The following is a 10,364-nucleotide window of genomic DNA, read 5'->3' as shown; positions in this document are numbered from 1 at the left end:
GTCAAGTCTACACTAAAATTTGTTAGACCCAGATGAAAGAAAAAATAATATTAAAACAATTTTATAAAAAATAATTAACAACCGAGTTATGGGTGAAATGATAAAATATTTATGATTAAATATTCTTTAGGTCTGGATTCAATCTTTAGACATTGCATTTTAAATTGTAAAATAAAAATAAAATGAAAAATAATATTATATTAATATTCAATACCTTATTAAAATAGAGTTTTTAAGCAATTTTTTGACTAAGTTGATGTCTAGTTGACTCGTAACATCAATTTAATCAAACACTTTATGAGTGAAAAAAAACTAATTGATGTTTTGATTATAATGGTAAAACTTATTGTTTATCATGAATGATATTCTAATTTCAAATAATTAATCACATTTTTATAAATTTATTATATAAAAAAATGAAAACACTTTCATAAAAATATAATTTAATTTGTATAAGATTCATGGAAAGATATTTTAATAATTTCATAATTGAATTAGTACTTTATTGATCCGTGATAGAGTAAAATATTTAAAATAAATGATAGATATAAGTATAGATATAAACTATCTTTCTTTAACTCTTAAATAGGATGATAATGCGCTTCAACTAAAGGTATTCATGGGCCGGATCTAAATATGATATTAATATATTTTATGTTTGTCTAACCCCGTCCTAGCCTGAATTTTGGGCTTAAAATTTTGTCCATACCCACCCATATTTGTAAAAAATTAACCTAAACACATTTTAGGCCTACCCATATTATTTTTATTTTTTAAAAATATTTATATTGTTTTATTTTAATATTTAATAATTTTATATCTTTTTTATTTATTGAAGATTTTTATATAGCCATCTTAACATTTTTCTAATGCTTAAATTAAAATATTATTATATATTTAATATAGGTTAATTTTTTAATGTGTTCTCAATTACTTAATATAAAAAAATAATATAATATAAAGTATTATAAATTTAAAATGGATCGAATCGGGTTTGAGCCTTAAATGTTTAAGTCTAAACTTGACCTATATTTTAAACGAGCTAATTTTTTTGCCCAAATCTATGTTTTGAGTCTAATATTTTTTTCCAGACCCTTCTCATGTTTAAGTGGGTTATACTTAAATCCACATTCCCTTGAATTAACAACAATTTTAATTTTAATCGAATTAAAATTTAATCAATTAAATAAAATTTTAGAATTAAAAAAATCATTAAAAAAGATAAAGCTACAAAACAAGTTTGGTCTTTGTCTCTATATGCCGTTAGTTCATTTATTATAACTTATGGATTTATATAAATAAAAGATAATATTTTAAAAAATAAATAAATAAATTCTCAACGGAGCTTCATAGATAAAGGACAGAGATAACATAAAAATAAAAATAAAAAAGTTTGAAGCTTTTACTATCCAAGTTTGAAGCTTTTTAATCTTTCTTTCTTTTGATCTAAAACCAGAAGATTGTTCTTTTGTCTTCTTCTTTGGCAAATTCAACTGTTCTTCTATTCGTTTCTTCTGGTAAGTAATTTCTCCCTTTTTAATTGAATAAATCAAAGTCAATTTTACATTTTGATTTCTGGGTTTTTGTTATTTTCTCGTGTTTTAGTGTGGGTATTAATTTAAATGCCTTGTCCTTTTTTTTATTTTAAAATTTCCCTGTTTTGTTCAATGGGTTCTTGTTTTTGGCTAAATTGCAGATGCCTTGTTTATCTGATTTCTCTCTCTCTCTCTCTCTCCTTTTTTTTTGCTATGAAATTAAACCCTAAAATTCATTGAATAATCCATGAAATATTTATTTGGAATTGATTTGGTATGAGTTGAAGGTTTAACTCGACAGTAGAGAAGCCATAGGAGCTTAGTAATAACCTTTTGTGAAATCAAATTCTGCACTTTCTGGTCAAAATTACATTTGGGAATTAGGGTTCTAAAAGCAATTAATTTGATAGATTTTGAGGGTTTTTTTAAATACTGCATAGCTCGAGATTTAAATTGAAACCCACTAGCATCCATGAATAAGGTGTTTGATGATGATTGTTGTTCAAATTGGGGATCAATTTGATTCTAATTGTTTCTGTTTACATCACTTTCTTAGGGATTATAGTGGAAATTTAAAAAAAAATGCCAATTTTGGGACATTGATTGTAGGAATGAAATTTGCCATTAGCTTTTATGTTATCCAGATTTGGGCAAGTGTTGGATATGGTATATGTTTGACATTTTTTCATATAATTAGAGGATCATGCCCTATATTCATGTCTGAAATGTATCGGATATCTTTGTTAGATGGAGCAAATAGCATGGTTTTTTTCTCTTTTAAAACATCCCTTTTGACATGTGATTTTTGGACAAACCTCAGTGATGAATTGCCATTCACCTTCAACAAGATGAATGGATTCTCCACCGTGGATGGTTTCGTGGAGATAACTGAATCCCTAGCTGAGATGATAAAGTTTGTGGCAAATGAACCCTCAGTTGGACTTTTCTACATTCAACAGCACACCGAAAATGCCATTCCTAACGTAGTTAATCTCCATAATCACGTTGTAGAAAAATCTCATGAAGCAACTTTACACACACAAGACTTGGAAGATTCTATCACCACGGTGAGATCGATGAAGGAATGCGGTTTCCCAATTGCAGACGAGATGATTAAGGACATTAAGAGTTCCTTAATGTTAATGTCCTCAAAACAACCGAAGAGAGGATTGATCCACAGTCCTGCTTCAAGCTTTCAGATGGGAAGAACTAGCTCTTCGGGACCAATGTCTTGGAATCCTGCTGGGAACATCCAGTTCGATGGGAGTAATTATTTTTCGACTGTAATCAAGTCCGCGAAACAAAAGGCAAGCAATTTTAAGTGGCCACAACTTGATACCAAGGAACAGATGGAAACTGAGCCCCAAAAGCCACCTTCAGAACCAGCTCCACCGTTATCAGTTGCATCTGCTAGCACTAGTTCAATTCCTGATACAGAAGCTGATGACCTACCGGTATCGAGTCAAATGGCCGATGTACCCAATGAAGAAGACAAAAAGGAAGAACCCGAGGATGATGTTGAACTTTCACACCATAAGTTATCGTTCGGGTCCGAAAACTTTGACGATTTCAAGGCAGATAAAGAGGCTAAATTAGAACAATGGTTGCAAGGGACTGAAGGCAAAAATGGATGAAAGTGAGTTTTGGAAATACTGTTTTTTTTATATATTCATACGGATTGGTGTGGTTTTATCTATGTTAGGTCCAAATCAATTTTTTTTCTAGAAATATTCGTGTTTGATACATATTTGGATAAATGTATTAGGCTATGATTCTTCTGATCAACTTTTTAAAAATAATTGAATATACTCTACTCAAGCCTGGGCTCGATTAAAAAAAATCAAAGATTAATTTGGATAAATGTATTAGGCTATGATTCTAACTGTGTTTTTATTGATTTTAAATTCCAAATATTGCTAATTTAAAGTAAAATGTTGAATTCTTCAAACATGGTTGAAATTTGGGTTAATAGGCTTAAACTTGCTTTATTCATAAAAAAAATCTAAAAACATTACAAAATTCAAAAAAATATAAAAAATCAGAAAAAGGAAAATTACAAAAAGTGTCAATTTTTCAAATCATTGCAATTTGGTACTTTGCCCTTTTCCATATGCCGTTGTCTGGACCCTCTACTCAGCTGCCACCATCCCATCAGCCACCCTAACTGCCTCTACCCCTTGCTGCCATTCTCACCAGCCACCCTATACCATCTCCATCAACCCATCTCTCCCTCTCCATAAAACAATTTTGGACACTCTCGAGCCCTTCACCAATATTCATCACTTTCTCCCTCCCTCAACTGATACTAGCACTGTCCACCATCACCATCCCTCGACCCCTCTTAATAACTCCAAGGGTCCACCCCTTTAAACCGGGCCTCACCACTCCCAGAACCATCCATCACCCCTACCTACAATCACCGGCTCTCGGCCCCTTCTCTCGCATCCCACCATTTCCTCTACCACAACCGCTGCACTATCACCACCATTCTCCCCATCAGCAAAACCACTCATAACCAACACACCATCTCAGCACCACCAAGCCCCGACCTAACCCCAAATACCAACAACCATAAAACACCATAAACAAAAGCCATAAACCACAATAAACCACCATAAACAAAAGCCAATAATCGAATCCAAATAACCAGAAAACCAAAACTCAGTGACCAAAAAGATCGAAAAAGAGAGAAAGAAGAGCAACGGTCCAAAACCAAGACAAGACCTGCAAAAAAAATAAAAAACAAAAATGACTCAGCAACCAAAAATCAAAGAGGGAGGAAAAGGAAGGTACAACGACGCCGTAGAGGTGATGGACGTCGATGGCTAAAAGCAGTTTTTTTAGTTTTGCTTTTGGCAAAAGTAGTTTTAGAAATAAATGATAATTTTAACCTTTATAATATATTTTATATAATATATATAATTATTTTTTTATTAAAATTTATTTTATATATAAAATTATATATTTAAATATTTTTCTCATATTTTATTATTTAAAATATAGTTTATATATTTGAATTAAATTTTATAAATAATTTATATTAATTACTTAAAAATATTTTAAATTTATATTTTATATATTAAAATATTAATAATAAACTATAATAAATTATTTTTTTATATTTTTACTAAAATCACATAATATTAATTAATTTAAATATTATTTAAATGCTTATTTATTATATTATAACATAATGTCTAATATTGATATTTTATTTATCAAAAGTATTTTTTGACAACAATACTAAGCACGTAAATCTTAAATTAAAATTTTTAAAATTATTTCTTAAAATCACTTTTTTCACGACACTTTTTAAAAGTACTTCTCAAAAGTAATACTGAATTGACCCTTAGTGTTACGGGTAGGGGTGAGTGTTCGATCGAGTCGAGTCAAATCGAGTAAAAAAAATTTGAGTTAGTCGAGTTGATGAATCATATTTTAGCAATAGAACTCAATTTAAATTTTTTTCGAATTAAATAGAATCAAGTGAAAAAATTTCGAGTTAAGTCAAGTCGAGTTAATGAATCATATTATTTATACTCAATGTTGCGTTTACATGGATCGATTATTTAACTAATATATGAAGTATAAGATTATTTAACTATATAAACAATATAATTATTTTACCTTTTAATTTAATGAGTAAATATTTATCAAAAAAACGTAATTTTGTCTTTTAACTTTAGAAAAGGTAAACATTTATAAAAAAGACGTAGTTATGTCTTTTTTTATTCGGATTTTCGGATAACTCAAATAATATTATTAATATTCGAGTTAAACCAAAAAACTTAATTTTTTATTTGAATTGATCCGAATAACTAGATTAATTCAAATAACTCGAACTATTTAATTTAAAATTTAAATTTTTAATCGAACTTTTCGAATCGAATCAGATTTTGCTCAATTACATGTAGAATTTGAATTAGGAAAATAAGTTAGAGAAGCAGTAAACGATGCGTTTTATACGATGTATGTAAACTTAGTAAAACTGTGCGTTTCACGTTAGTTATACGGTGTGTATTGGGAGTGTTTAATGAAACGGTGCGTTGAGGGTTAACGACTTAGCTGTTAGGAGATAACCGATTATTCCAACGGTTATTTTGCCACCTCTTTAAAACACCACTGTAACCAGAGTCAGTTATGCAATTTGTTAAGCACAATTTCAGTAATTTATTCTCTTCTCTCTCGAATTCTCTCCTTTCTCCTTCTCTTCTCTGTTTTTTTTTCTCTTTTAAATTTTTGATCGCATCAAAGGTAGCAGAGCCTCTACGATCCCTTCCATGGTTGGCGATGACGTGACTACTCGTTTACAGAAGGAAGTCAGTGTGTTGCAGGTGGAGGTTTCTAAGATCCAGGAGGAGCTGGCACGATTGGACACCAAAATGGAGACCAGATTGCAGGTGTACAAAGAAGAATTTAAAGGGGAACTTCATTCTTTATTTGGGCAGTATCTTGGGCATTCTAAACCAGCTACTCGTGCTACGGCCAAGGGGAAAGGTGTTCTGGGAGGACCTCCTCCTGGCTTTGCTCCTAAGGATTCAGTTGATCCTACCAATGTTCAAGCACCAGCTTCGGTCAGTACTCATTCGATACCTGAACTGGGCAGTGTTCATTTTCAGTCTCGATCTACTGTTTTGGATAGATCTAGCCGGCAAAACTTTGATTGAATAGATTTTAGAGGCTGGTGGGCTAAGTTGGAACAGTCAAGATTTAACTTATCTTTAATATATTTTTATACTAATTTCATAAATCCTTCTATTATATTTTCATGGACTTAGATTTATGAAAATGGAATTTCTAAACTGCATTTTAGGTTGACAAAAGTCAAATCATTACAATTTAACATTTAATTTTTATCGTTCCTTAACTAAATTTATTGACATCAGAATCGGTAAATTTATATTATTAAAATTATCAGGATCTTATTTTTTCATGCACTTTTCACAGTCCACCTATAAATTAAATTGGCATGATGCAATATTGTCTTTTTACACTATAATGAACTTGTGTTGTTGATATGAGATTTTTTTTTTTAGAAATAATAAAGGTCTTCTTAACCATGTTTCATTTCTTATGATATATTGCGAGAAAATATTTTGTATTTACAAAATCATCATTTACTATATAATATTTCCTAATGTAACAATTTAAATAGTTTATAAGAAAAATAAAATAAATAACAAGGTGATGATAATATTAATAGATTACCATATGCAATTTTAACTTATTTTGAGATCTCTCATAAACATCATTTATTATCACTCTAGAATTTGAGGCACAAACTGATTGTATAATTCTTTAATTATAATCATTTTTATAAACCAAATTTGCAATTGATTGAGTGTCCACACAGCAAACCAACTTTGTAACTTTTTTTTAAGTAATATTTTGATTGGTATTCTTTCATACAATTAGATTAAAAATCAATATAGAATTTACAATATAGACTTTATAAAAAATATATAAAGTGTCACTTATGTTAAGATACCCAAATATGTGTCCATTTAAGAATAATATAACATATATAACATAGCCTTTATAAGCCTAATTTGCCCTTTAAGTCAAATTTTGTATGAAATATTTGGACTTGATATGCCCAATAACAAAGCATATTTATCTAATAATAAATATATAATTATATTTTAAAATTAAAATATATGTCCTAACATTAAAATATTTTACTATTATTGTAAAAGATAATTTTCTTATAAACTTGTATAAAAAATAATTTCTTAAACTTAAGTCATTTAGGTATGTTTGATAAGTCGTATTATAATTGGTAATTTCTTATAATTATTCTTATAACTGTCCTTACAATTTTTAGCCTCTTCCTAATTATTAAAAAATGTAATTAGGGGTGCTTCAATTAGATTTAATTTAATGAGACTCACCAATTACAATAGTTATCCAAACCTGTCATATTTACGCAGTTACAAACAATTACTGTGGGACTTCTCAAACATTACCTTAATAGAGGGGAGAAATTAGAGATAAATCAAATGTTAAAATAATTTTAAAAAGAAATAATAAAAGTGTTGAAAATAAGGTTAAAAGGGTCACAGTCACATCTTTTGTCAACACCCCTAACTGATTTGGGGAGTATTAAAGTAAAATAAGTTTTATTACATGGCATTATCAAGAGTTAACAAGACCTCTTTTTACTTACTTTTGATTTAAGGGTTGAGAGCATTATATTCACATAGAAACTGTTCATTTCAAGTAAAAACCTTGTACTCTTTTATTGGATTATCTAATTGTGCTTTTAGTCCCAATTTAAACTTAAATAATTTAATTTAATCATTTTAACATTTTTTAAATAGATAAATTTAAATTTTTACCTTTTCAAAAATTAATAATTTTTTTTTTCAAATTTCGCCTCCAATTATTTTTTTAAATTTTATTCGAACTTTTGTTTAACAAAAGTTCCTGAATTCCCCATTCATCGTTTGCTTTGGAATTTTAAGAAAACAATCTGTCAATCTAAAGAGATGATAATCAAAAGAGAAGTTGAGTTTATAGCTTAAACTAACTTTTATTTAATTTATATAATTTTTATTTCCATCATATATTCAACCTATAAAACATTTGAAACACAAGAAAAGGTCTTCACGTTCTTGTTCCAGTTGTTAAGAAAAGAAGCTTAAAGAGTTGAATGAATAACTGTTAATTCCTTTGAGTAAAGATGCAGTAAATATATACAGAAAATGTAACTAACACTATAACTAATTACATACTGTTACTTAATTTCTAACTAACTATACAAATGCTGGTACAACAGTTTTACACTCTCAACATGCCCCCTCAAGTTGGAGGATGAAAAATGTCTTTCATTCCCAACTTGGTCACTAAGTATTTGTGCTGAGGAATGCTTAATTCTTTAGTGAGTAAATCTACCATTTGTTCATTTGTTGAGATGTGCTTTGTTTCCACGTCACCTTTTTGAATTTTCTCTCGAATAAAATGACAATCTATCTCAATGTGCTTTGTTCTTTCATGGAAGACCGGATTTGAAGCTATTTGAAGGGAAGCTTGATTGTCACAATGCAACAACATTGGTTTTGAAATTTTAACTCCCAACTCAGCTAATAAACCTTTCAACCAGACTAGTTCTGCAACTGTGGTAGCCATACTTCTGTATTCTGCTTCTGCAGATGATCTAGATACCGTATTCTGTTTCTTAGATTTCCAGGAAATCAAAGAATTTCCCAATTTGACACAATATCCTGTAACTGACTTTCTAGTCATGTTGCATGAAGCCCAATCAGAGTCACAATATGCATGTATATCTGTCGTTCCTTCTGCTGTGAGAAAAATACCTTGACCAGGATTCTTCTTGAGGTATCTCACAATACGCAAAGCAGCCTCATAATGTTCCTTCTTCGGTTTCTGCATAAACTGACTAAGGTGCTGTACTCCAAATGCAATATCTGGTCTAGTATTGGTGAGATATAGGAGTCTTCCTATTAATCTTTGATATATGCTTGCATCTTCTAATTCTGTATCTGCATCGTGTATGTCTAGTGCTGCATCATATTCCAGACTTGTCATTTTTAGATTCTGCTCCAAGGGTGTATTTGCAGGCTTTGCATTTGTCAAACCAAGATCATTAATAAGTTCAAGAACATATTTTCTCTGATTCATAATGATACCTTCTTTAGATCTTGCTATTTCTATGCCAAGGAAATACTTGAGAGTACCCAAATTCTTCATTTTGAAATTCTGATGAAGAGTTGCTTGTAAGTTTTCAATTAAGGATTTGTCATTCCCAGTGATCAAGAGATCATCAACATAAATGAGCAAAATAACAACTTTGCTACCAGATGATTTGATGAACATAGAGTAGTCATGCTTACTTTGAACATAACCGGTGTTGATGAGAGCCTCACTGAGCTTCAAATTCCATTGTCTTGAGGCCTGTTTTAATCCATAAAGGGATTTGAGCAGTCTACATACATGATTGCCCCTTGGAGTGCCAAATCCCTGAGGTAAGTGCATGTAAACTTCTTCATGAAGGTCACCTTGAAGAAATGCATTATAGACATCCATTTGAATGAGAGGCCAGTTAAATAAAGCAGCAAGAGCAATAACAATTCGGACTGTAACCTGCTTAACAACTGGGGAAAACGTGTCCTGAAAATCAATACCTTCCTTTTGACTATAGCCTTTAGCCACTAATCTGGCTTTATAGCGTTCAATAGTGCCGTCTGAATGGTATTTGATTCGAAACACCCATTTGCAGCCAATGGGACGTTTTCCTGGTGGGAGTGGAACAACCTCCCAAGTTGAGTTTGCTTCTAAAGCTTGAATTTCCTGTTGCATCGCAGCTTTCCAACAATCATGTTGAATGGCCTCTTGGTAGGTTCGAGGTTCAGAGGTGGTAGAGATGGAAGCAACGAAACATTGAGTGTGTAAAGGTAAGTGATGACATGTTATAAAGTTGGAGATTGAATACTGACCATGTGCAGTAGTAGAAGATGATGAAGAAGTAGGACAAATGTAATCTTGCATCCAGACAGGTGGTTTGGTGTTTCGGGTGCTTCTTCGAGAAGGATAAGAGGGTAAGGAAGATGTTGGTAGGGTAGAAGAAATAGAGGAAGTAGGGAGAGAAGGTGGTGGTGGTGGTGTTGAAGTGGTAAAAAGAAAATCAGGATCATGCAAAGAACCAAATGTATTGTCATCCAAGGGAAAGAGGGGTTGATCTTTGGAGGGTGTTGTAAAAGGAAAGACAGATTCATGAAATAGAACATCTCGACTAACAAAAAATTTTTGGGAAACAGGATTGAACAGGATATATCCTTTTTGGACTTGAGAATAACCCATAAAAATGGA

The 10,364-nt window shown here is 30.8% G+C and overlaps 1 protein-coding gene across 1 annotated transcript; it reads left to right on the top strand.

Annotated features, from left to right (window-relative positions):
- Positions 1–1,309: 1,309 nt before the first annotated feature.
- On the top strand, positions 1,310–3,396 carry LOC107939538 (uncharacterized). The gene is made up of 2 exons (XM_016872881.2): positions 1,310–1,517; positions 2,356–3,396. Exon 2 carries the CDS (start codon positions 2,384–2,386, stop codon positions 3,167–3,169), a length of 786 nt encoding a protein of 261 aa, XP_016728370.2. The 5' UTR covers positions 1,310–1,517; positions 2,356–2,383; the 3' UTR covers positions 3,170–3,396.
- Positions 3,397–10,364: the final 6,968 nt, after the last annotated feature.

The sequence above is a fragment of the Gossypium hirsutum genome, chromosome A06, assembly GCF_007990345.1.
Source record: "Gossypium hirsutum isolate 1008001.06 chromosome A06, Gossypium_hirsutum_v2.1, whole genome shotgun sequence".
Lineage (NCBI taxonomy): Eukaryota > Viridiplantae > Streptophyta > Magnoliopsida > Malvales > Malvaceae > Gossypium > Gossypium hirsutum.
This window is presented reverse-complemented; position numbering and strand designations above follow the sequence as displayed.